A 26,861-nucleotide genomic window follows, 5' to 3' on the forward strand; every position below is an offset into this window, starting at 1 on the left:
CCATCAGAAGCCTGCAAGGACTAGTAACATGTCCTTTTTCATAACGTCATATCCTGTCTAGCCAGGACACTAACAGGAGTTAAATATTTTCAAAAACCCACCAACATGGGAAACTAAGAGGTAGAGGTTTAGGAAAAAACTCTGAAGTGATCTAAGGGAGAAAAGAAGGAAAAAAAAAAAAAAAAAAAAAGCAATGTATTATTACAAAAAGCTCCAAACACTGGGGGAAAACAGTAACACTAAAAGCCATCTAAGAACAACAGAAAGCAGATTACGATGTGGCAGCACACAAACTAATGTTCTAGAGCAGGACAAATTCCTCTGCATTACTAAAAGTGTAGCTGGAATACTGCAATAATAATGATGACCACCAGTGAAAAAACACAACAGGAGGACACATTGGAGAATTCCAAGAGATTTAAAAAAAAAAATAAAATGCATAATTTAGATGAGAATATTTGCAAGCCATGGAAGAATATCAAGAAGTTGGCTACTTTTTCTTAGGTCATTATTAAGGTGAAGCCATTAGCTCAAATAGATTTAGTTATTAAGAAGTCCACATGTCAGGTTAACTATGAAAAGTTATCCAAGATATTTTCATAAAATGAATTCATTTAAGAGCAGACTTTTTAAAAAAGTATGCACTAAATTTGAGAAAGACACTTCTAGCACAAGATACTTACATTTAAGTTTAGCCCTTAAGTGATTACATGGAATTGTTACAAGTCAACAGTAAGTGGTTTATAAAATGTAATTTTATTTAATGTTACTTTGCTGTTACAGAGGGCATAACATTTTCACAAGGCTTTTTTGGGACTACAATCAATGATTAGCAACACACAATAGTGGTCCAAACTCTCTAAATAACAATCACTGGACAAACTTGACACCTTCTCACATGTGCACAAACCTGCATGGAAAAGTACTAAATTTTATACTTGGACATGTGAACTTCAATTGGTTTTCCCATTCCAGTGTATTCAGAAAGGACATGCACTTTAGTCTGCCAAAAAGCACTGCCTGTACTCCGGCAGTAACATGCTGCTTCTAATACATAGTAAAGTGAATACCAGAACTACAAAGGCAGGAGTGTAAGTGAACTTTTATTGGGAAGGGAGGGACATCAACTTAAACAGCAGCAACTGAAGATTAAGAGAAGCCCCTGTTTTCGAACACACAAGCTTCTGTATTACATGATACAGGAAGCAACTCAATTTGTCACTTTCCAAACTAGAAATGCTCAACTTGATCTGGCCCAATACTTCCATGTTCCTACTGAAAAGAATACACGGTAGCATGTGAAAGTCAATTATGGAAAGGAAACCCTGCAGAATAAGAAGGGAATGTGGAGAATTAAAAGCTATGTGGAACACTCTTTAGTTGCAATTAACTACATTTTCATATCTTACTGTAATACAAAACACAGTCGACTGGCAGGAACTGGTTCAGATTTGTTTTTAAATACCAGGTACACTTTAGTCCGCTACATAAGTGTTTGGAAGTTACTTATGTTTATATGAAATGAAGCTATTAATACTTTTCTACAGCAGTAACCGCACACCAGGAAGGCCAGGACAAACACAAATCAAGGAATGGAGTTTTCCCAAAGCTGCAGTGTGAAAAGACTATAAATTGATTTCCATACACATGGATGGGTTTTCTTTGCTATAGGAAATCCAAGTGGAGCTATAAGGAATGGAGACGTGTAAAAAGGTTTCTTGAGAAGGAAAGGGAGAATGACGCCCCACGTGCAGTTTAGTTTTCTGCACCTTCTGCAGCATCACATTCTTCTCCTGCACTGTCTGATGTCCATAACTAGAAAGAAAAGAAAAACAGTGTCAGCTTTCAGAAGCTTCCAAAAAGCGACAGCTGCTGACTGCGTAGAAGCGATAAGGAGTTAAGACTTCAGAGTGTCTACAAAGTACCAGCGCACTGGAGCAGCCAGGTACAGCCCTGGCTTCCAGTATGTGCTCGAAGAGGGGTAACTGGAAATCGTTCCCCGTGCAGAGGGCATGGCTAGCCATGCACCTCGGGGATCAGAGGCAGGTCCAGACTTTAGTGCTCGACAGCGAGCTGTGTCACCGATCCCAGATCGCTCAACAAGTCTGAACGGTCGCTTCGTGAGTAACACCAATTTCAAAAGCAGTGGTCTGCATCCTGAAAGCCAAGATTACCGTTGTGGTTATTGCAGCTAAGCATTTTATAGTGCTAATAAAAGACAGTTCTACCGAGGGAGTACTGCATGACAGTAAGTGTTGCTGTAATTTTAAATGCACTGAATGAATATCCAGAGAGGACATTCCCTAAAAAATTGCCTTAGTTACATATTTTATTAGAACCTAGTGGTTCCATTAGGTACTTTTCTTACACGGTTAATCATAATAATATATACTCAAACATCAACTGATTTTATTCTTAACACACTGAAATTCCAGATCTTTTATTTTAAATGAAAATCAGGAAAACGAATAAAACAAGCTGCACTGGATGTGCAACAGGAAAGATGTTTTGTTTCTGAGGTAGCCATCAAAAAGTTTGATTAGTCCGTGATCTGTTGGGGATTCTATTTTTTCACTCCTTGCCCTATCCAGTACATTAAGTTATCTGAATGCGTTTTCTCCCCCTCCACTGAAAAGGCCAATAAACAATGAAGAATGTGAGCTATCCAAGCTGTTTTTCTAGATTACACAGCATGAAGTTGCTTACATCAACTTATACTACATTCAAACTAAGATATGTAAAGCTGTAGTAGGACAAATAGCCTGAATCAGTGGTATGTTTTGCACTACAGCAAAATAAGGGTTTTGTTTTATGTCAAGTTCAGTCTAACTAAGCAAAGACATGGTTACAGAACCAGGGAGCACATATGAAGGCAACTTACTGTTAGGTTGTCTCTAAGCAACTGCATGATGAGAGTACTGTCTTTGTATGAGTCTTCGTTCAGTGTATCAAGTTCTGCAATAGCCTCATCAAACGCCTGGAATAATTAAACCATCTTTAGTCATTCTATTAACTGATCATTAAACAAGCAGAAGCTAAACCTATCAGTAAAGGTAGCTTAAAAAACAAAAAGGCAACATTAGAAGTTAATGACCTGAATGGCTCTGTTTGAAACAGATGCACAATAAAGGCATAATAAGAGCTTGCCGTGTTCCTGAAATTCCAGTCGCATTGTAAATACGGCCTGCTTGTACCCCTTTAATCCCACCAACAATATCAGCGTGGAAACCAGATGCATTAAATAAGATCATTCCCTGCATAAACTCTAGGAAACAATAATTAATATTATTTTAAGCATAAACTCTCTTCTACCGTCCCTGCAGGCACACAGAAGAAAAAGGTCACTTACTGTCTTTGCAAGCGTGCAGGCAAGCTCAGGATTGTTGAGAATCTCATAATAAAATACAGAGAAGTTAAGAGCTAGACCCAAGCGAATTGGATGCGTTGGCTGCATCTCCTTCTTGCTGATATCAAATGCCTCCTGATAAGCTCCCTGTGAGTTTTCTATTGTTTCTGTTAAAAGAATGAGAAACATTAGATTTTTTTTTTCTTTTTTTAAAGATAGTACTAAAGTACTGTATTAGTAGGAGACTGAACAGTCCTCTATTTAAGCCTGCTCTTAGCAAAACACTGCACTTACTTTAATCAAGGTAATGATTTTAAACCCATTTTAAGTACAGCTGCCATACTGACAAAACACAGGGAGCAAATTAAGCTACTACAGAGCGAAGGTATTCAAGAGACAGATAAACACACAGCAGTTAATAAATACAAACATCCGAGCTTACTATATTACCTCAACAGCCTTTGATACTTTAGGTACCAAAAAAAGAAATACAATTGTGCATTACTTTTTCTACAGAACTCCTGCTTCATTCCTAGCACAGGACGGATGTGCTCATGCGAGCCAGGTGTGCAGAGCAAGGGCAGCTACTGTCTGCTCGGCCCTGCGTCTTCTTGAGGAAGTTTGGAAGGGGAAGGCACGTACTGCATGCTCCCGAAAAACTGAAAGTCTGCCTCCAAAAACTGACTGTAGACAGGTCAAGATAAAAAACCCAAGGTTGTGCCCGAAATAACTGGGAGAAATACCACAGAGAAAAGAGGTTACTAGGCCAGACAGTACTTCAGGAGTGCTACACATAGTCTATTCCAGATTCTCTTCCAATAGCAACCAAGCTGCCCTAAGCATGCCTGCAGAATGGAAGGAGATCGCAGGAAAAGAAAGGCCATTGTCAGAGCTCGGAATACAGCTCTCTGAGGGAGCTAATACCGTAATTGATCTAGAAAGTGCTAGGGAAAAATAAAAGAGTTTGGTAAGTAAAAATCTATTAAGTACTCAAAAGAAGACAACATGGACTTGGGTTTTCCAGTATTCACACTGTAATAAGTGCTAATGGACTATTAATTTGTTGAGAATGAGTGAAAAAAGGCAAAAAACCCTAGCAAATGCAAGGAATAAATTTCCTTTTAAGTGCATAAAATATATTTGAAGCTGAGAAAATAAATAGTTGCTTACAGGTGGAACACAGAAAAGCTTCAAGTAAAACCAGGAGTTTGTGAGAAGTCAAGCACACAAAGTGTGTGCACAGTGATACACACAAGCTGTAACGTTCCAGCAAAGCACCAAGGTCTGCTAATAAGGTTACCCAGGAGTCCTCTTCTACAGTAAGCACTCCTGTCTGCATGCGTATCACTCTAAACGCAGCCTTTTTAGCCAGGATAAGCCGGTATTTCTCTGCTCAGACAGGCCCACAGATCTGTAACTGCTGCTCCCGACGAGATGTAAATCAGACCCACTGTGAAAGCCAAAGCCAAGCTGTCTCTGCTGCATTTGGACCTGCTGGTGTCATTTGAACCAGGCGAAGGGTTAAGAACTTCTGAATGGAACTCATTAATGCAAAGACTTTTACCCCATTTTGTATATTTTCATCTTTCAGCTGAAATGCTCTTACCATACAAGGAGACTAACAAAGGCTTTATTTAGGTGACAATCAGCTCTGTCCCCCCACTTTGCAATTCAATCAGTTTAAGCCAGCCAACACGGACAGATGCCTACCATGCCCAACCCAAAGGGACGGTCACTTCAGCCCTCTGCCTGCTCCAACAGTCCATCTCCTTTCTGTGTCACGGCATCAGTCCAGGACTAACTTTAGTTTGTTATGTAGAAACGTATCCCTAGCTTATGCCATACCAAGAGTTTTTAACAACACAACAGTATCTGGCCACCTTGCAAGACAGTTCTAATACTTAATTCACTAAACCCCCTGGAGAGGGAGTGAAAATCCTTCCCAGAAGAGCTTCCTGAGGGACTTAAAACCACCTATGCACATGTTCTAACTTCTAGGAATGTTCTACATTCTCAGGATGGCCAGATCAAGTGACAGTGCCAGCTGTGAAGTTTTCCAGGCCTTTTCTGCGGGAACCAAAAGGGCAAACTAAAATTACAGGAACAGTATTATCCCTGTGAACATCAACTGTTTCAGAGTGCAGCTCACACTTCTTTGGACAATGTACTGACCTAGTAATTTTGTTGCTTCTTTATAAACTTAGAGAACTACAACAAAGTCTGCTTCACACTGAAATGGTTAACATGGATCAACAGGACTCCACCATGGAGTAAAAAAATGTTACAGAGATCCATTTACTCTTCCTCACCAACTTTATTTTACTAAAGAAATACAAACAACCAACATTAAATACGTTCACAGACCTTCACCTAAATGGTTTTCCAGAAGCTCTGACTAAGCATTATGGAAAAACTACGCAGAAATTCAGGTAAATGACAGGAACACCAGATAAAACTCCCTGGCAAACTATGCTTAAGGCCTACTCCGAATTTTATTCCCCATCTGCATGAACGCTGGAGATTTCCAACTGAAACCCAGTTGTTCCCACTCAGCTAACTCACATGAATTCGGAATAAGATACCGGCACATGTGCTTCACGTACTGTTCCCTCACCCATGGCCCAGAACAGAAGTTCATTAGCTATTAAAGACCCGAAGACCACACGGTACATACGTTTTCTGTCATCACCACAGGCAACTTCAGCAAGGTATCGGAAGTAGTCTCCTTTCATCTTCAGGTAGAACACCTTGCTCTCTGGATTAGTTGCATTAGCTATTAAATATTTGTCCAACAGCTCCTGAAACAACAACAACAAAAGACATTGACACACGACATATACCACTGCAACTAAGTTCAACCTATTTTTCTTCTCTCCAGAAAGCTTGGAGGGACTCAAATGTTTGCCTAAGGGCATTTTAGATAGATGCACACTTATTTAAACAAGCTATGTAAAGGCACAAAGCTAGAGACTAGACCGAGAAATCAGTCAGCCATCCGATCAGACTTCAGAACAACAGAAAAGGTTTACTGGCATATAGTTTCAGGACCAAGTTTAGTTTCAGGATACGCATGTCTCATTTCAAAAACGTTGTTGCAAATGAGTAAGCTTTTACTGGAAAAATGAAACGTTATGCTGAAATTTTCTAAGCTATTTATAAGAACTTATTCCCACTTCACAGGAAAAAAAAAAAGAAAAGCTTTGCTTTTTTTTTAATAAATTGCATTCATTAGACTTGTGATAAGGAATCTCCAGCCCACCTACCAGAGAGAGCAAAGGCTTTGCACCCATCTAGCTGGCAGCCAGCCTCACCGAACCATACCAGCCCTTCGCAAGGCTGTAAAGACCCCCTCCAGCGCAGCAGGGAGGCATCCTTCGTGTCCACCCTGCCGCCCCGGAATGGGAAGAGCTACACAGTGCTCTCCAGCGCACCCTGAGCTGCTGCTAACGCCGCTCTCCTTGCTCACAGCTCTCCTACCTGATAACCAGAGGGACAGGGAAAGGTTTACAAGCCTCCAGCAAGAGGAGGTTAAGTCTCTCTCCAAGGCTGCAAGGCCTCCTAGCCCTTTCAGGATAGGGGCAAAGGCAAAGGAGAGAAGAGGTACAGGATGTTCCCTCTGCGAAGGGGGTACTTCAGAGAATTCACAGGGAGGAGAGCAGCTTCTGGCTGACCTCCTTGTCCCTGAGCCCCAGCGATTTTACCCAACTCACTACCACAACTGACCCACGTTCTCTGGAGTTGACAAAAAATGCAAATAAGCTCCAACAGACTCAAGGAAACCCCAAAATACTCAAAGCAACTTTACATCAAGAATTTAAGTGATAGAGATCTGCACTGAGATACTTGGAAAACAAACAGGCCATAAAAGCAGCAGAAAGTTTCCACAAAGCTTGCAAACTGCAGCTAGTTCAGTAAGATTTTTGTTACAGTAACATGTATCCGAATTCATGAAGCGGCTACAAAGAAAATGGTTAAGGAACTGTAAACTTCCAGGGCAAAACCCCTTAGCATTTTAATTAGCAACTGTAGCACTGTAATCAAAACAGGTTAATTTTAGACACAAACCTACTCCCTATGCACACCACCACACCATTATTACTTCCTTTAATAATCAACAGTAGCAGAGCAATCCAGCTGAAAGTGTTTACTCATTCCAAGTCCATTTGAGGTGCTGGCAGTATTTTAAACTGACATCTGTAGTAGGGTACTTCCAGTTGGGTGAAAAAAGCATTTTTGTGTCCATAGTGTGCTTACCATGGCTGTAATATTGCCTATAGCTCCACAGCCCAGCTCCCTTCAGAGATCGCCCTACCAGAGCATTAAGGAACAGTAAGAGTTACAAGCACTCGTATTACCACCCTAGAGAAAACAGGGGCAGAGTAAGACGATACCGAGCCTGATATGGCCTTCCACTTACCAAATCCGAAACAGACATTTTTAGGACTTTCTGTAAGGCTAGAAAGCCACTGCCAAAGACTAGACACTGGCTAGTATGGCACAGGGATAAGTGGGGAATTTCTGTAACAGTTTAACACAGTGAACAACGTAAGGGCTTGAGCAAGCGTATGGAATGGTACACCTCCCTGGTGCGATGGAAAAAGCAGCAAAACTGCAGGTATGTTTCAAAACAAGAGTTAATACATAGTAGGCAGATGGGTAATACAACCCCTTATTAATACTGTTATTTTGCATGAGTCATTCCCATATTGGAATGAGTTATTACCACCCTACAGGTTTCTGCAGTAAGAAAAACTTCACGTTTTGGCTCAATGTTTTCCTGATGCTTTTCTCCAATGACAGGTATCAACGCCAGCCATAAAAGCACACCGCTACACAAACAGTTTTGAAGTCTCAGAGACAACAAAGCAGTAACCTCAAGTTAAACACAGAGGCTTGATTTTACAGGAAACTGCTCAGAATTATGAAAGTGGCACGTAATGCACCTACATTTAGAAAGGTTCCTCAAATCAGTCACAGTCAACGAGTAACTACCAGCCTCTGAAGGCCATCCTAAGGTTAGGACTGCATTAAGCAGCAGAGATGTGATTGATTCATACGCTCAGATGAGATGTGAAAAACTATGCCACAGTCTAAGGAGCATTGACCAGACAACCAAGAAAGATAGGTTGACTGGGATTTCAAACCAGATATATGACAAAACTGTATCTTTAATTTTTCTTTTAAGTGCTGAAATAAAACTTTTCAAGATATTACAATGACATCAACGTGGGAAGAAACAGGCATTTTTCTTTTATGCCTTCCAAACCCTAAAGATTTATTGTAAACTTAGCACACGGAAAATATTACTGATCTTATTACAAAATTATGTCTTTGGAGGTAGCTCTAGCAGTAGAGTACTGATGTGGCTTGGTTATGACTTAAATTTACTAACACCCTGGAATCTAGTGTATGCTAAATAATGTTTACAGGGGAGCTTTAGCATGCCTAACTTAAGCTGAGCCTCAAACCTGCATTCCCAAGAGCATTAATGCCCACTTTTTTTTCAGATAGGGTAGGCCACACACGTCTTCCAGGAGCACAAAAGGATTTTGCCACGGCCCCAGCCCTACCACAAGCACGTAGCGCTGCAGCCACAGGTGGTCAGTGCATCCTGAAGTGCTGCCTCCACTGTGTGGGTTTGAAAACCAGTGGTTCTGTGCAGATTTCTGAGGAACACAGAGAAAAAAGGCAACGCTGGGAGCGAACTGTAGTTTTTCAGACAGCAAAGAGTGGGTTATGTACACTGCTTTATTTCTTAGGTACTCCTCAGCTGGAGGAGCTGAGCTGCCCAGACAGCAGCTCCCACTCCCAGTTCATCTCGAGGGCCTCCTCATCCTTACCAGAGCACATGGTGAGGGATAGAGCTGTGCCTCTATCAGTTAGGGTGGAACATCCTCGTTCTGGGCTTCATGTATCCGGTTTTGGTTTTTTAATAGCTTTAAATGGAACAAGATCTCATTTATGAATCATGTAGGACAGAACAGAATGCAAGCAGAGTTTGAGTAAAGCCAATTATTTTTCTATCCAGACGTTATCTTTCAAATCAATTATGTATCTGGTACACTTAGTGAACCATTCATCTCAGGACATCACCATCATTTCTTGGAAGCCATCTTACTCTCCCTCTAACAGACAAAATGTTGGTGGGGCAGTGAGAGCAGACAGCACAATAAGCAAAATGATTTACTTTTACTGACTCACAACAGTGTACAGCCAGGAAAACTCAAGTTTTCCTATAACTGTTCTCATCTTTCCCCACTTGAGCTCTTCTACCTTTCCATCAGACAGCAATCAGCCAGGAATCCTCATTTTAAACATCAGTTGATAGAAAGTAAAATGAATACAGGCAGCCTGATCAATGAAGCAGACCTCAGCCAACCTCAAAATTTATGGTAAATTTTACCTAAAGAGAGACAGGCACTGCCACAGGCATGATTCTGTGATGAAGCCAGCCAATACAGCAGACTGCCATCCACATTCATATACAGCAAACACGCATATCACTTTTTCTTTTTGTCAGAGAAAGTTATGTATCAGAATACAGTTTCCACCATCATTAAGAACTGCAACTGTTCTTACCACCTTCTGTCACGGTTTGAGGCTGGGCCGGCCACTAACAAATGACAGACGCTCTCTGTTAACCCCTCTCCCCTTCCAAAAGGGAAAAGGAGAGAGGACAAGGGAGAGAGACTTTACGGTTTGGAAAAGAAAACTAAAACAGCTTTAATGAAACAACAACAAAAGATAAGAATAAGAATAAGGAAATAATGAAATATATACGAATAGATACAAACCCAATACCGAACCCAACTCCCCCCACCCTGATGACGATACGTCACCACCACACTGCAGGGCTGGCACTGGGGCAGTCCCAGGCTGGACTCGGCAGCAGACAGGGATGGGATGCAGGCGCTGGACTCAGGCACTGGATTCAGGGATGCACGGATCGGGATCGACGACAGAAGAACAGACAGAGTCCTCCTCAGATGTCGGCCATTGAAGAAGAGAGAGAGACCCTCATGATCCCTCAGCTTCATACTGAATATGACGTCTATGGGATGGAATACCCTGTTGGTCAGGTTTGAGTCACCTGTCCAGTTCGCTCCTCCCTGTAGGTGCAACCCTTTTCACTCCCGGCACCCCAACACAGGGTACAAGATTTAGCAGTGACCTTGGTCGCTATAAGAACAAGTATAAGCAAGGGCCTCTCTGCACACCGTTCCTTGGTACGAACTATACACACCAGGCCTTATCACTGCTGGAAGCAGTCACTGTCTGGAAAAACATGCTGTTGTTTCAGAAAGTGCCGTTAGTTAGAGGAGACTTAACTGAAAAGTTAAAGCACTAAACCAGAATTAGTTCTGATGTAGCCCAAACCAGGACACCTTCTAAACCAAGACCTGAACAACATGCTCTACACAACGTTCAACATGCCCCAGACGCTGCCATGAAAACCTACATGATGTTCAAGCTGCTGGCCTGCCCTGTTGGGGGGTAACTCTCAGAACCATGAGCAGTAGAAGACGCAGGAATCAAAACTGTCCTCACACCAGACCCTTCACGTCCTAGTGCTGTTGCACTGAATAGGTTTGCACTGTGGCAGCTGTGGTTCGTACCTGCTACTTCCCCCACAGTGATACATTACTCTTAAGCAACACGCTGGTCCTCCTGTAGTGTGACAGGATTTCCCACCCCACGTCTCACTAGTGCTGCTCATCCACCTCCATTTATTTCTACCTTCACAGTGCGCCAACACTCTTGCTGTCCCAATAGCACCGTGTTTTCATAGATGATATCCTTTTCCCCTCCTACTGAAGGCAGGCTTATTTTTTTATCTGTTAAAGAGATAGAAGCAACAAAGAGCCACTGGTCCCTAGAACAGATCCGCAGCTACCTGAAGGAACCATGGGGAACAGGCTAGGAGTCTGGCAGCAATTCACTTCTTCCCCCTTTAAACCTGATTTTTTTTTTATTTTTCTCTCTATTGGCAGACTTACTCCTTTACATGCCAAGAGAAAGTTACATTTCAATGGCCTTTTTGGATCCTTCTCCAGTTCTGCTCCTTTCTGAACTAGTAACTGTCCTTTCTTAGTCTCTTTTCCCCCTCTGCTTAAGCAGGAACAAGGGTTGAACACGTGGTTGCAGTATCAGACCATTCCTATTAACCTGAGCCAGAAATACTGTTCAATTCATCTGCTCTCATCACTTCCCCATTATTTCAGCTTTATGAAAGGCAAGCCCTGAAGGAATATGCCAGCTGTACCTTTACTTGAAGCGCCTGATACAACGAAGCTCCCTGAAGACACAGCTCCTCCAATTATTTGTTGTGGATGCATCCAGCCAGCCTGCCTCTCCTTACATGTACCACACGCACATTCCCTGCAATTTGTGTACCAGTCTCACTCCACATCAGCCTTCTGCTACCTCTTTTCAGGACAGCCCCTTCTTTTACAAGCTGACATCAAACCAGAAAGTCCCACTAACCTCACTCCATCTGAGCCTATTTTAAAAGGCAGGCCTGATTGAGACATCAAGTTCAGCCACAGTGTACACTAAATACTTTCTGTACAGTTTAACTCTGTGGTAGGTTCAAGTGGCAGAAAAATACCACCGCTATCTGATCTGTGCTGTTCTCTCTTCCCACATATTCAGCTATCAAGAATTCTGACAGCAAAGATGAATTAAAAAAAAAAAAAATCTTGAATACCAAATTGACCTTTGAGCTGCCTTCAGCACTTGTGCCATTTAGAATCAGACTTCAGTAACAAAAGCAAATGTGTGAGTATAAGTCTCTGCATATATTCCAATAGAATTAGCTAACAGATACATTCTTCACACTTACCCATTCAATACCACAGGATGAACATGAACCAGGTCAGCTCCAGAGATTATCTACTGATTACAAGTAGTTTAAGGTCAATTTTCAAAGCAAGCTAAAGATATCATGTGCCTAGGTACTGACAGAAGTTCTCAACGTGGTAAACTGAAGTAACTCAAAACATTTAACAACGCCACCATCACTCAGATGTCAACACCTACGACATGTTTGGGTCACATCACCAGCACCAACTTATTTAATGTTATGCTATTAAAAGACTGATCTACATTGCCATTTGCATTTCTCACCAACTTAGTACAGTATATTGTTACTTTTGCTACACCATAAGGAAAAAAAGCAATCAGTATAAGCAGCAACACTCTCCAAAGGTTTGCCCCCATGAATCTAAACTGGTTAAGCTACTGCATGATCTTTAGCAAGGTGTGTACTGATGTTCAAAATGCTGGCACAGAGTTTTGTGAATCAAGTCTATATAAATTTTGCTTTTCAAGTCAGACTGTTTCAGCAATACTTTTGAGCCTAAGGCCCATAGATCTTACTTCAAGTTGTCCAAAACACCTTATTCCAATATCACCATCTTTTGGGCATATGATTTTGAATGCTATTCTTTAAAAGCAAACATCATAACAGCGTATGGAAAGTAATCTGTATTTGCAGGTTTTAGTAATTTAAGACAAAGTCCTCTGCTGGGCTTTAACTTGTATGACACAAAAAGCATCTAGAGAAAAGAAAATCCAATAATAATATTATTTTTTGATACAAGAACATACTAATCAGTATCAATGCATATAATATACATATAAAAAATTATATTCCTCCTCACCCCATGATGGAAAAAAGTTCAATGATATGAAAAAAGAAAAAAAACCCCAGCTTGAGCTTCAAATCAACTGCTCAGAAGCTCTCTGCTGTCCAAGTGCTCGTCAGACCTGCCAGCAGAGGAGGTGCTACCATTCCACAGCATCCTGATTTTCACAGGTCTTAAGAGACGAGATGGGAGTTATGTTGCTGTTTCCTAGGTGTTCCTTCCCTTCCTGAGCCGACACTGAACGCTCCCTATTTTGAGCTTTTAGGTGCATTTGATTTTTGCATTGTTTTAGCTACCAGAACAGATGTTATATGGGTGACAGCAAGTAACTGCCATTACTTAATGTTGTATTTGCCTGTAACAGCATACACTTACTGGCCAAACCCCACAGAACCAAACTGTCACATGCAAGTGAAGAAACTGTTTCAAAATAAACCTATTTTGAGATGAGGTTCCTTAAAAATAATGCACAGGCACAGAGCGCATGTCAACACTTTTTTTAGCAAGTTAACTCACCACCCTGAACACAGATTCAACGTCACAGTCCCACCTAGATGAGCAGCTTGCACCCAACAGGCATGCTATGCGAAGTGTGTGACACTACATAAATTCAGCCAGTGCTGCAGTGTGCAAAATACTTGGAAAAATTCTTCAGTCTCAACTATTTCTGAAGGTCCAACATGAGAAAAAACCACCTACAAAGCAGCATACAGAGAAACAGTTTCCACCCTAACTGCAGTCCAAAAGTAAAGCTAAGAAGTTCGTGAAGCAGCTCAGACCAATATATTCTTTTAACATAACTGTTAAACGTGAATTTAAACACATTAAATGTTCCAAAGTGCTTGACAGTACAGACGATCAGTGTAGGCTCAGACCTTTCAATAAGGCTTCTACTCAGAAATGACTGCCTGTTTTAATCGTCTAGTAAATTGGTATGAAGACTTCTTGACTATTTCAAGTATAATCAGTCATTCCAAAGTCCACAGTATGACTCACTGCAACCTAGGTGTGTTTTAACATTCAGCAGTTGTTTTCTTGACAGGAAAGGGAGAGTCTCCTGCTGCCACAGTAAGATCACTTTACTTTCAAAAGTGTATTTCAGCAGAACGAAGTTCTTCATCCTTCTGGATTCAAGCTCCATGCATCAACTCCTTTTGGGAGAACATTAAATAGTTTTCATACAGACCTCTTAAGACCATTAGTATTTCAGTTCATGTATTGAGGAAAATACATGTACACCTTTCCAGTAATGGCATGGCCTTAAGATGACCTGACAAAGCACAATCGAAAGCAGAGACAAACGTACCTGGCATGGAAACGGAGAGGGTGACCTAATTCATCTTTTCCATTTGGTTCTGAGTCTTTGTTACATAGTTTTAAAAACTGGCAGTCAATATTTAGGATTGGCCCTAAACGAAGTATCTGGAATCCCACTTAACAGATGCATTGGAAGCCTGAGCTGCAGCACATCTGCCCATACTATTCCCACCTGGGGTTGAGATTAATTTCATCTAGAATTTACATTCACTGCTTAGCTTTCTCCTAACAAGAAGTCAGAAAGTTCTGTGGTCCCCAAAGAGCTATGGAAGCCAGGAACTAGAACTGTGTGGAAATGCAAGTTCGCCCTTCTATAGATTTTCATCAGACAAAACGAACAATCCAGTGAAAGTCAAAGAATTATTCCAGTTTTTATGAAAGAGCCTAAAGTTTTCCAATTTTCCCCTGACAAACGTAGAAATGAGCCTTCAAAAAAAAAAGTCATTCCCCTTTTCGATAATTATAAATCTTTGCTGAAGCAATGGCCATACAACACAGACAAAAGCTTTCAGGAAAATTTTCATGGTATCAGACAGATTTATCTCAAATTGATTCTAACATTCTTCCATGATTGCATTTTCCATATTTCTAATTCCTCAAAATACTTTGTGTTATTTTCCTCCCAGTAAAGATGCATTACTGACATCAAATTCTTCCCTTCAGAATCCTGGTTACCTAACATTTTCTTCCAGCATCCTCCATAATATGATAGACTAAACTAAAAAAAGTCTAAATTTGCATTTAAAAATACTTCCATGCTGTGCGGCTACAGAAGCCCTGAAGGTATGATTAAATGATTGACTGAGATATATCTAGACTAACAATACTCAAAATGAACCACAGCATGCAGGGGTTACATGGCATGTTGCCCTTGTGCAAATAGCTGTTTAAAGCCAGCCTTTCATGCTAATAAACTCCGGAGGGCCTAAAAGTTTTAGTTGCTTCAGTTCTGCTCTCTCTCTCTGGGAGCCCTGAATCAGAGGCTTGTGATCACTGAAATCCAGAAAGATAATGAAACGGATGCACTTCCCACCACTTAGTGCAGCTGGAAGAGGGTTTTGCATTGTCCAACTTCACCTTGAAGGAAACCCAGCGCTGAATTATTTCATTCAGTGTATTAGGAGTGTGCCAGTAATTTGTTATGCCTCAAATGAGATAAAGTTAGACTTCACTGTTGTAGGTTAAGTCACAAAAACTAGAAGCCAGCATTTCAGATAAACTTGTTAGAACAATTTCTCATAGCAAGTGAACCTTGACTTTCTTGCTAAGGCCCTGCTACGTACTTCCATTTAAAACAATTGCTGCTTACAAGAATTTTGCAAAATGTATTCAGCTTCAGAACAGAACTTCCTAAAGAAGTTTTATCCAGGAAATATGAGGCTGTCAGTCTGATAAGAACATACACAGTGTATTTAGAAAATTTATTATCATAGCAAATGGAAAGTTTTCTGTTTCCAGAGCCTAACATGACTCCTATACCCAACTACTTCGGTGTTAATTCATATAAATTAAAGGACATAATCACGATTGTTAGAGCAAGGAATAAATTTTTATCAGTGTTAGAAACTGGTAAATCAAACCCTTGATTCCTTTAACAAATTATGGAAGCAGCACAAGCAAATCACAGCTAATTCAGGACTTCCTAGTTCATATGTCTTTACATCTGATGTTTTGGTGGTGCACAGAACCACAGGACGTGAAACTTGGCACTTAAATTATTTTTACTGCCTCCTATGTCAAAGTGCCTAGTTCACATGAACTGTTATTCAGATGTAGAGAGTGAAATAGCAAATTACAAGCTTATAAGTCAGCTGTATGCTCAGCTGGAGCACTCTGATGTTGGTTCTGGCATTCTGGGAAGCAGAAAGGATGAGGAGGAACGTGTAAACATCAGACCAATTAAATCTGTAGAGCTATATGGAGTAAGAGCCACAAATGCAGTGTTCAAGAACAGTTTACTTACCTTACCTAGTTAGACTGTGATAAAATCAGCTTCAAATTTATGGTCAAGTACAAAAGCACTTAAACACAAACAGCAAGTAACATCTAGGGACACTAAGCCCATCATTCTCAAAGACGAAGAGCATAAAAGTGAAAAAAGGGGTAAGCACTACAGAAATAAGAAAATATTCATTAGTCAAGCACACACCTTCAGCTATCAAACCTACAAAGAAAGTATATGCATGCACTTTTACCAGCCCTCCCCCTGCCATTTTCCTCACTACCTTCCTCTGAAAGTCAGGCATCCCCCATTACTGAAAACAGAATGCCAAGCTCCTGTACCCATACAGAAATTGGTACAACCTACTGCTTCAATAATGTGCTAAGCAACCCAAATTTGTGCCATCATAAAGAAATCAACTGCTAAATACCTTCAAGCTCAAGTGTGTTCTTTCCTCACCAAGTTCTAGCTCTCTGATACACGGCCTTCCTTGTTTTACTTCAAAAAGGCATCTATCATGTTAGTATCTACAGTAGCAGAAATGTCTGCAAGACAACTGTCTAGCAGGTAAGCATGACAGTGGTTTACAAAAATCCGTTAAAACTCTCACTGCATTAGCAGAAAAATAGGTGTCTGTGTTGTCTAGTTCTACCTAGTGATCCTACTTCCTCAATGCCACCAAACCAGTGAATGTCCTCCAGGAAACGTAATAATTCCAGATGTACAAGTGGAGTGAGGCATAGTATACACAAAGCTTTGACTACAACCAGGCTAGTTAATCCATAGCTTAACCTCATTAAAAAAATGGATTTGACACTGGAGATAGATGAGGCTTTGGCTGCCCCATCCTCAACAGCTGGTCACCTGCATCAGTCCTACGATTTCCTATTTTCAATTACTCCACATCCTGCTTCTCACAGGATTTTAATGCTCAGGACAGGCCTCACAGAGCTGTTAGGAGCTATGACTTTGCACAAGTGTGATTCTCTGGTGGTCATTTCTTAAACTTTTAAGAACAGACAAGCCATTGATCTTCAGGTTTTTCTACTGTTAACCCTATTCTCAGCTTTACCTCAAGATGGAGACACCCATGCAAATCAAATCAGTGATCTAAACTCAGCCCAGCAGCTTCTGAAAAAGGAAATGACACTGCACACACAAAAACATAATGGTGCAAGTTCTCAGAACCTCAGACAGGATACCTTGCTGCCGTTTATCTTGTATCCTTCACTAGCTTGCTTGTATGTTTTAGAAATTCAGCATTCAGTTGCAAAGGGAGGGGGCAGCAAGCAATGACTGCATGGGATGGAGGCCTCAGCTACCATCAGAATTCCTTGAACTATATCTAGTTGGGCTTTAACAGTTTTCAGCCACTTCAAGAACCTCAGTGCATTCTAGGTTTTGTTTCTGCAAGTGTCAGTCCTTTCTTAGATACAGATTCAGTTTTCCTTGCACAAAAGTGTAGTACTCCAGCAGCAGATTGTAATGAAGAGCAAGAACTGACATAAGGTACAACTATGAATAAGTGAAGTTCAGATCATGAATTTAGATTTAAGTTTCAAGCACATTAAACTAGAAAAGATTCACGCATCAAGTTGCACAATTCTTATCACAAATGTGTTGACGTTTACTAGAAGTTGTGCTAAGAAAACAAAGGAGAATCAACTCTCTTCCTACACATTACCTTTCACCAAAAAGTCGACTGTTATTCCAAATTAAGACATACACTTAACATTCACTCCACAATTCTGGATTTGCCAAGAAGTAACGTTCCCAACCTAAGGTCCAGCTTTGAGTCATGAAGTAGGTAGGTCTTTTAGTCAGTTACTTAAAAAGGATGAGTCAATAGCATTTGTTTTAAATTTACAAAGGTAAAAAAAAAAAAGTAATACTTAAAACACTGTCCCAACCACTATCAGGACAACCAATTCAAATCCAAAGGCAGTATTAACTTAAGTGATTAGTATGCCCGACCTTCAGAACAAAACTGCATCTTACATAGCTCCCAGTGTCAAAAGACTATAATATCCTTTTACTCAGATGCCAGAGCTTCACCTCTGCAACACTATTTCTGTATAAACTCTGGCTGTCCACTGAAAAAAGGAAAGCAGAGAAAAAGGATTCACATGACACTGAACTCTACTAAATTGTTCATATAGCAGCATCAAGCTGATACTTACTGAATTTCTGCATGTATAATAAAAGTCAAGACTTCACTCTTCTGTAGGCCAAAGGTAACAGTAGGGGAAAAAACAGGTCAAAGCTTATTCATCATCTGACATGAAATATTTTAGCTGACATGAGGAATCTATTTGCTGCTGCAAGAAAATACCAAGTTCATTTTCAATGAAGCTATGAACTTGTGTTGCTAAAAAAAAAAAAAAAAAGCTGCTTTGAACATTACCTTCTAGTATAGGGATTTTTGCTTTGTTTATTTTTAAGTGAGTAACTTTAGGACTAGATCTACAAAACGGATAAAAATCGGAAGTGAACATAGATTTTTACCCTTGTTTTTATTAGCATTTATTGTTTCTTAATTACACAAAGAGGAAGTAGTAACAACATTGCAGCCTTGGAGGGGGAGGAAGGAAGGAAGGAAAGGGGAGCTGGCAAGAGCAACACACTAATACATGCTTTCAACAATTAACACTGCAATCTCACAGAAGATCAAACATTTACAAGCATCCTCTCAACCTTAAGACAGTAAAAACTGAAGAAAGATACACCTTACAGCTCAAGACTATTTCATTACAGGCACTGCTGCAGGGTACAGAAAAGAATCGACAGCACAAGTAATGTTACTTGTGGTCCATTTTTAAAACTTTAGGTTGCCCTTGCTCATTTCTACAAAAAACTGGCTGACATATGCCTGACAGTGCAATGTACAACTGTTTACAGAGGATATCATAAAAACAGATGCTTGGAAACAACTGAAAACCCTCATATATATAACTTTTCTATGCAAAAGCTTAAAAGCATATTAAAATAAACTTTTAAGTTTCAGCTAGAAACACAAGGAGTAAGTAACTATCAAGATACATCTGCTTCCAAGCCCTAACGATTTTAGCCCTTGCATCTTCATCAAGTTTTAAACTGTTATCAAATCTCACCTATTGCTCTACAAAAAGTTCCAACAACAGGACCTAGAAATTGAACATATGCAGAGCACTACCAAATACACATGGAAAACCCCTCAAGTTGCAGGTGGAGAGTGAACTGCTTCCAGGCAAGGGCTGGTGTTCTCCGTAAAGAACGAAGGAGCTTGAAGGCAACATGAGTTATGGCTACGCAAAGAGACTGAGGCTCTCAGAAAACCCAGCAGATTGGTCTGCTCCCCCCAAGAAGTTCCAATTCATAAGTTTCTTGACTTTTTTGAACACCCGATGTCACCAAACAGCGGTGTACATACAATAAAAGCATTAGTCTTATATTGCACATTCCATCTTCAGAGTTTCACATGTTATTTCACTAATTACATGAAAGCTGCTACTGTACCCATTTCTTCCGCATTATCTAGCATCCCTGTCTTGAAATCACTCAGAGAATACAAAGAAACATGAACTTTGTGCTCAGAGTATATGAAACAACATAGTTCCCTTTACCTTGAAAAAATTGTTGTCAACCTGTTTCTTTATTCAAGGAAAAGAGATTTTCAAGAACAGTTTCGACTATGGTTCATAAGGGATGATTCAACATTAATTCTCTATGTTACCAAAGAATTAGTCAATCAATACAGGGACATCAATAAAACCTCCCAGCGTACCTTTCAAATAAAACCTTTGTGCCAGTTGTTAGACAAAGTCATACTACTTCTTCATTAAAGAGCCACTCTCACCTGAAAGGCCACTCATAAAATTAACAGTTAAAAAGGGTTCAGATCACATCTACTCCAACTTGCAAGACAAGCAGTTAAAGAAATGTCTTCACTGCTTGGCATAAGATGGAATAGCTTACTGCAACCACTGATGATAGTTGTACATTAAATAATTAGTACAAGTTTTATTCTTATTTAGGTATCTATCTATATCTACATACAGATATCTGAAAATTTAAGTTCCTTAACTAATTGGCTTGAGGCATTCCTTACAAGAAAAAAAAAGTAACAGCAGATTCTGTGTTTCTGCCTTTTTAATCAAAAATTAGCAGTATTTTGTAATGCTAGGACAAGCATTTCTAAAAGAAGGTTTCCACAACAGCAGATATACTTTTTTGAAAAGCTGTGCCATACCAGTAATAAAAAAAAGGCCTTTTGAAAAAACTGTTAGTAGTATGACTAACAGCAGTCACACTCCACCCAACACATCCACCCTTGCTAAATCCAAATACTCCAGATGACAAGCAACCTTTCCATACTACTTGCCAGCAGTTGTTTCAGTTTAGCTGCCTTCCTAGAATTAACAAAGCATCGCTGAGATTCAACTTCAGATATCTAGAAAAGCTACAAGCAGTTACTATGGTATTAGTAATGAAGAAATTATCATTCAAAGGAGTCAAAACCACTTTGTGGCTCAGCTTGAGGAAAATTGTCCTTTGTAGTGCCTGCATACTGCGAGTTCCAGCCTCTTGGATGCCAACTCATGGATCACAGGAGTGGTAGATGGAGGAGGAAAGGGAGAGAAGCAGAACAGAATGCAACTGCACATGGCCCTCAAAGTAAGAGTAAAAATCAGAAGGCTTGCAGGAGATAGCCAACATCTCCTCCCACCAAAGGAAGGCACATCTTTGCCAACAGGGCAGAACAGGAAAGTCACGCACAGCTGTAGGTTTCGGTCTTCACTACTTCCTGCTGCCTTCCAGGTGAGAAGGGAAGGAGAGAGTTGCCAACCAGGCCATTGCTGAGGACAGCGCAAAACTAGAACGCAGGGCAAAATTCACCTAGCACGGGAAAAGCTTGCTTTCCCTACATCACAGTGCTAGCACGGCCACCAGACTACTTGCTGTCCACCATTTGATGCAACTGAAATAATTTCAGCACAGACACTGTGTGAAATGGCTCGCTGCCTTTATCAGAGACATTCAATCTCCCTATGGAAGCCCCAGCTCCTTGTCAAGATAGCACAGCAACTAGTATGAGATTTTATGCATAACCTTCTCTTAGGAACTAGATTTGGTAGAAGGACAGAGGGAAATTAAGAATTCTGAAGAGTGAGCTTTATGTTGAGGTCCCAAGAAGTCAGTTCTGAAGTGGGCTACTGAGCAGAGGAGACAGAGAGAAGTGCCAACAGCACGAATGCTGGCACCCCGTCACAATTTCTAGTGAAACTCTTGCACAGGAAACAGGAATCAGTGCCCTGTACAAGTCTCAGCATTTTCACAAAGGTGAAAGTTTTACAAATTAACTATGTCTGTAACTGCAGAAACAGCTTCTTTGGAAGACATGGGCTCTTAAATGTGTTAAAGAATTAACAGATTCATTAAGCTAATAAACTTCCAAATGATTTTCAAGCGGAGGTAATTCATTTTGACTGATTGGGAGGGGGGGAGGGGGAGGGGGGAAGACCTAGGTGGCAGCATACAAGGAAGCATATAAGTACTTTCAGCACAATCCAAAGAAGCACTCCCTTGTACACAAGTCAGAACACTTAATCAAGAAGAAAATTCATTTACTTCCAAACCAGTCAGCTTTAAAATCAGTTCTTCTAAACCAATCCAGGATACATTTACCTCAAAATTGTTTATTTCCTTATAGACTTGTTTCTTCCTGTTCTCATGTTAGCAATACTAGACACCAAAAAAAAAAAAAGTAATTGAGAAGCAAGTAAACCACTGAAGATTATCTGCCACACAGTTACTACTGCATTACACACATGCAGCTTCCTGCAGCTACAACTCCCCGGTCACGTAGAATAGGGTCCAGCAGCCTCCACACTGCTGACACACGTCTCTTCAGCTCCCACTACAGTGCAGTACAGTTCCACTATCAATAGCATCTGGAATTCTGCTGCTTGTACAGAAATGTCCTCCTGGCCTTTGGTGCATGCTTAGGGTATCATGCCAATCTTCACACCTCAGTTTTACATTATTCCATAATTACTGCAAATTCACCTTAAAGACTCCCCTGACAAATCAGCTTGAATCTGACAAAGCCAATTTCTATGTCTTTATTTCCTATCTTCAATACAGATCATACTTTATAAAATAATATTTTATATTTAAAAAAAAAATCTTAAAAAATCTCTCTTAAAGACCCCTTCAGAGTATTTTTCTTCGGGAGAAGTAAACGAAATGCACACCCAGTTACTTTAAACGCTTTTAACAGGTTATTAGCTCTGATCTGAAGAAATAAAGGGGGTTTATCATTTTCTTTTCAGCTTATCTTATGAATAGATAAGCTTACTAACCACAGCACAAACAGGCATGAGGCTAAATTTTCTGCATCTCTGTAATTACCTAGCGCAATACTGCATATGGATCACTCCATCCAAACACGTACTCCAAATATTCAAAACTGAGTGTATCTCAAATACCTCTACACATATGGGGCCCACAGCATAGTGCACACGATCTTTCTCCTCACAGTAACCCCCATAATGGCTGCAAAAGTTACTGCACAGACTTCTACCCCAGCATAATACTTCACATGGTATTCCCCAGTCAAGTTCTCAGTCTTGCTCCCCAGTACAGCAAGCACACATGAATACTGTAGGAAAAAAAAAAAGAAGAAAAAAAGAAAGTTCCCACTCACCAGCACAGTGGTGCAGATGGACCTGAGCTCAGACTCCACCTTCTCCCGATAGTCCTTGATAAGCTGCATCTTCTTGTCACTGGTGTCCGTCTTCTGCTCAATGCTAGAGATGACCCTCCAGGCAGAGCGCCGCCCCCCCACTACGTTCTTGTAGGCCACTGAGAGCAAGTTGCGCTCCTCGTTGGACAGCTCGGCACCTTGCTCAGTTACTGCCTTCATGCAGGTGGCCATATCATCATAGCGCTCAGCTTGCTCAGCCAGCTTGGCTTTCTGGATCAACTCGGTCTTATCCATGGTGGCTGGCAGTGGGGCAAGAGCAGTGGAGTAGCAAAAGCAGGAGAAGCTGGGGACGTCACACTATCAGCACGAGAATGCACCTCAAAACCTGCCAGAAAGAAAACGGTAACTACAACGCTAGGATAAAACCCTACAGAACACGATCTCATGCCAGCCCTCACAACCCACCAAAAACGAAGGACCACAGTGAGCCTCATCTCTGCTTTCCCCATCTCCAGGTGTTTCTCGTGGAGAGATGGACTGCAGCATCCTGCCCTTCCACACAGGGCTAAAGGGAGAGGCGCTTGTCCCAAGGGTCCCTCCCTAGGGAAACCACGACCTAGAAACCCAACCGGGGAAGGCATGCTCAGTGCTAGCCAAGGGACAGCAGCTTGAAGATCAAGTGCTCGAAATAGCTATTTTTCCATCAGAGCGGACTTTTTGTCCTCACCCTGCTTTTCCTCCCTGCCTTCTGTGAACATACTAATATGCTGTGTAACAGGGGCCCAGAGACGGACAGCTAGTTAGCACCAAGCCAGGGGGGGGCCCTGCCCGAAGCCCGTGTGCCACAAGCCCTGCAGGTGAGAGCCGAAGAAAGGCGGATGCCAAAGTCTGGACAAACCCGGACAAAAAAAAAAAAAAAAAAAAATTAAAGGAGCGAGACGAGCTCGTCCCTGGGGAGGCACGGAGGGGGTTAAAACCCAATGGGCCGGCAGAGCGGGCCCAGGATCCGGATCCGCCTCCCCCGGGCACCCGCGCTCCGCGGGGCGAGCGAGGCCCGGGGCGCTCGGAGCGGCCGGGGCGGGGCGGCCCGGGGGCCAGGCCGGCGGCCCAGGCCGCTTCGCCTCCTGGCGGCGGGGCGCGGCGGGCGGGGAAACGCAGCGGGGTCCCGGCCCCCCCCGGCGGCCGCGGCGGGGGTGGCCGCACCTCTGGAGCCGGGACGGCGGCCCTGGCCACGGCGGGGGGCGCGGCGGCCCCGCAGTGCCGGTGGGGGAGCGCGGCGGCACGGCAGTGGGTGGGGTCTCGGCCCCAGCGAGGGCGGGGGCCAGGGGCGGCCGCGTCCCCAGGGACGCCGGGGGACGCGGGGGCGGCGGGGAGGGAGAGCGGCCGGCGCTGCCCCCGCGGCGGCAGGGCGGAAAGAGGAAGCCGGAGGCCCCGCCGGGTGCGAAATGGCGGCGCTGGCTGGCTGCGCCTCCCGCTCCCCGGGGCCGCCGAGCGCTCCACGCCGCGATCACAAAATGGAGGACGCGGCGGCAGCAGCGGCGGCGGCGGCGGCATGCAGCGGCGGAGCGGGGGCCGCGCCCGCCGCCGAGACGCGGCGCCGCGCTCACCTGAGTCCGCTGCGCTAGGCCGGGCCGCGGGCGCCACCCGATCGGCTCCTCGCTCGGGGCTGTGGCGGAGAGAAAGAGCCGCTCCCGTCTCCGGCGAGAGCCAGCGCTAAAGGGCGTTGGCACAGGCAAGCCTACCCGCTGCTCAGCCCGCGCCCACGCGGCCAATCGCAGCCTGGTCTGCGAGCCCGGCTCCGCCCCCCCGCCATCCGACAGCCAATCCGAGCAGAGCGCGCCGCCGCGGGGGCGAGTGCAGGCAGGGCGACAAGCTCGGTTGGCCCGTGGGCTGCGGCTGGGGCCACGGGGTTTCCTCCAATTAGATCCAGGGTGAGATGACGTCACTGTCGCCATGGTGATGCTGCTACAACCCCCTCCCCCGCCGCCCCCCCCCCCCCCTTCCCCTGGTAGCCGGGGCCCGGCCGCGGCACGGGACAGCGCGGGGGCGCGGCGGGACGAGGCGCGCGCCCCCGGGGGTCAGGGCCGGGAGCTGCCGGCGGGAGGCGCCGGCCGAGGCGGTGCCCGCGCGGCGGCGGGGCGGGGGCTCCGCGGGGTGTGGGGGGGCGGCGGGGGCTCCGCGGCCTGCGGGGGGCTGCGCCCTCGGCCCCCCTCTCGGCCGCCGGCGGGCGGGAGCTCCCGCAGCAGCGGGGCGGGAGGAGCGGGTATGGCCGGCCACCGGCCTTGGGCGCCCCCGGAGCGGCCGTGCTGGGACGTGGCCCGCCTTCCCGCGGCGGCGGAGGAGGGGGGCTCGGCGCGGCCTGTCGCCCCGCCCCGCCCGTGCCCCGGCCAGGGGGGAGGGGCAGGAATTTCCGCGCCGGAGGCGTTTTTTTTTTCCCAGTGGCAGGTTCTCCAAAGCCATTTTGAGGTGAGGTTGGCTGCGCGCTGCCCCCCGGGGCCGGGGTGGCGGGAAGGTGTCCTGCAGAGTTCACCTTCCCGCGGCCCCGCGCAGGCGAGGCGAGCGCTCCATGTAAGCAGCTATCAATAGATTTACTTCCCCCGCCTCTTGGTTTCACCTTATTTTGAGATGTGATGGACGCAGGCTGGAATTTCAGGTCCATGCTATGACATACAAATAACAGAATGTTACCCATCCATGAATGGCACCTCTTGTCGTACGCGTGTCCGAAATGCCGGCCGGGTGGGTGCGCGGTTCGGTCTGCACTCGTGCTGCCCGAGTCTCAGAGGATATGGCAAGGACATGGTGGGTCTGTGCTGTTTGTCCCCGCACTCAGTGTACAAAACCCAGACGTGGGTCAAGTGCATCTGGTCCGTCAGGGCTCTGGCTAGTTCGGGTTCGACGATGTCTGCGCAGCACTGAGGCTCTGCGTGAAGTGATGAGATTTCTCACCTTTAGTTTCAGCATCACCAAATATAGTCATGCTGAGGAACTTCAGCATCCAGATGGGATGATGAATTCTCTGAATCAACCCCAGGATGTTATTGTCTCAACTCGTAAAGCTCTTGAGCTGTGTTTGGACTAGGACTGGGATTATGTATGTGGGAATTCAATCTATGCTGTGAACAGGCCACTGTTTTTGTCATTTGAGTTTGCGAAGCATTTATTATGTTATAAAAAGGGACCTATTGATAATGCCCTTTTAAAGTTAATGAAACTCTTTCAGAAAGCATTATGAAAATCTATTACTTCACCCCAGAAATTACTGTCTTGGCAATTTGCTACAGTTTTAGGTTGCCTTTTTATTCTTTCTTGTCAGTAGGATACGCTCTCATTTTCACTACAGTCCCTAATGATTTTCTTAACTTACAGATGAAGTAAAGACCAAAATTGACCAATTATGCAACAAAACCTTTTTTGATTCACATCATGTCTCCATCAGAGATACAACTAACCATTCCGCCTGTAAGGCATGATGAGCAGGTTTTGTCTGAGGAAGCATAGCTAACCTAACCAAGGCTGCCTCCTTCACTGATTCCCCTCAAAAATGAGGAAGATACTAGAATTAGTCTCGTACGGTTTAGATTGCGCCTCTCTCCCACATACTGAGAGGTTGCATTAAGAAGTGCAGAATCATCTTAAAAGTTGGGAAGTGCTGGGCATAGCAAGTCTGTCTGCATGGAGCGGTGTGATGGATCCAGATTTAACTGCACGCGTGACGTAGAGTCTGATATATATGTGCAGAGCAGCTGCGTGGCCTGTGTGTCTGCTTCAGAGCTGCCGTGTGCCACTTGCTTTCCAGGTTTGGGTCCTGTGGGCTTATGTGCCCTAAGACTGGACTGTGATACGTTTTTTTAATCACATAGCTGTAAGCTCGTTTCCCCCAGGGAACCCTATCGCTAAGTAGGAATGATGTTCTTTGGGGAG

The 26,861-nt window shown here is 43.5% G+C and overlaps 1 protein-coding gene across 1 annotated transcript; it reads right to left on the reverse strand.

Annotated features, from left to right (window-relative positions):
* Positions 1-737: 737 nt before the first annotated feature.
* On the reverse strand, positions 738-24,614 carry YWHAQ (tyrosine 3-monooxygenase/tryptophan 5-monooxygenase activation protein theta). The gene is made up of 6 exons (XM_086461567.1): positions 24,545-24,614; positions 22,938-23,322; positions 6,021-6,144; positions 3,350-3,513; positions 2,882-2,977; positions 738-1,815 (listed from the first exon to the last, which is right to left on the reverse strand). Exons 2-6 carry the CDS (start codon positions 23,229-23,231, stop codon positions 1,756-1,758), a joined length of 738 nt encoding a protein of 245 aa, XP_086317693.1. The 5' UTR covers positions 23,232-23,322; positions 24,545-24,614; the 3' UTR covers positions 738-1,755.
* Between the last annotated feature and the right edge of the window lie 2,247 nt (positions 24,615-26,861).

Source organism: Leptosomus discolor, chromosome 2, assembly GCF_034619465.1.
Source record: "Leptosomus discolor isolate bLepDis1 chromosome 2, bLepDis1.hap2, whole genome shotgun sequence".
In the NCBI taxonomy this organism is placed as follows: Eukaryota; Metazoa; Chordata; class Aves; order Leptosomiformes; family Leptosomidae; genus Leptosomus; species Leptosomus discolor.

Coding starts and splice junctions, on each gene's coding strand:
- YWHAQ (XM_086461567.1), bottom strand. CDS start 23,231: ATGGATAAGACCGAGTTGATCCAGAAAGCCAAGCTGGCTGAGCAAGCT. Junction 3,514..6,020: donor CTGTGGTGATGACAGAAAAC/GTATGTACCGTG, acceptor TTCTTTTAACAG/AAACAATAGAAAACTCACAG. Junction 1,816..2,881: donor TGCTTAGAGACAACCTAACA/GTAAGTTGCCTT, acceptor TTTTCTTTCTAG/TTATGGACATCAGACAGTGC.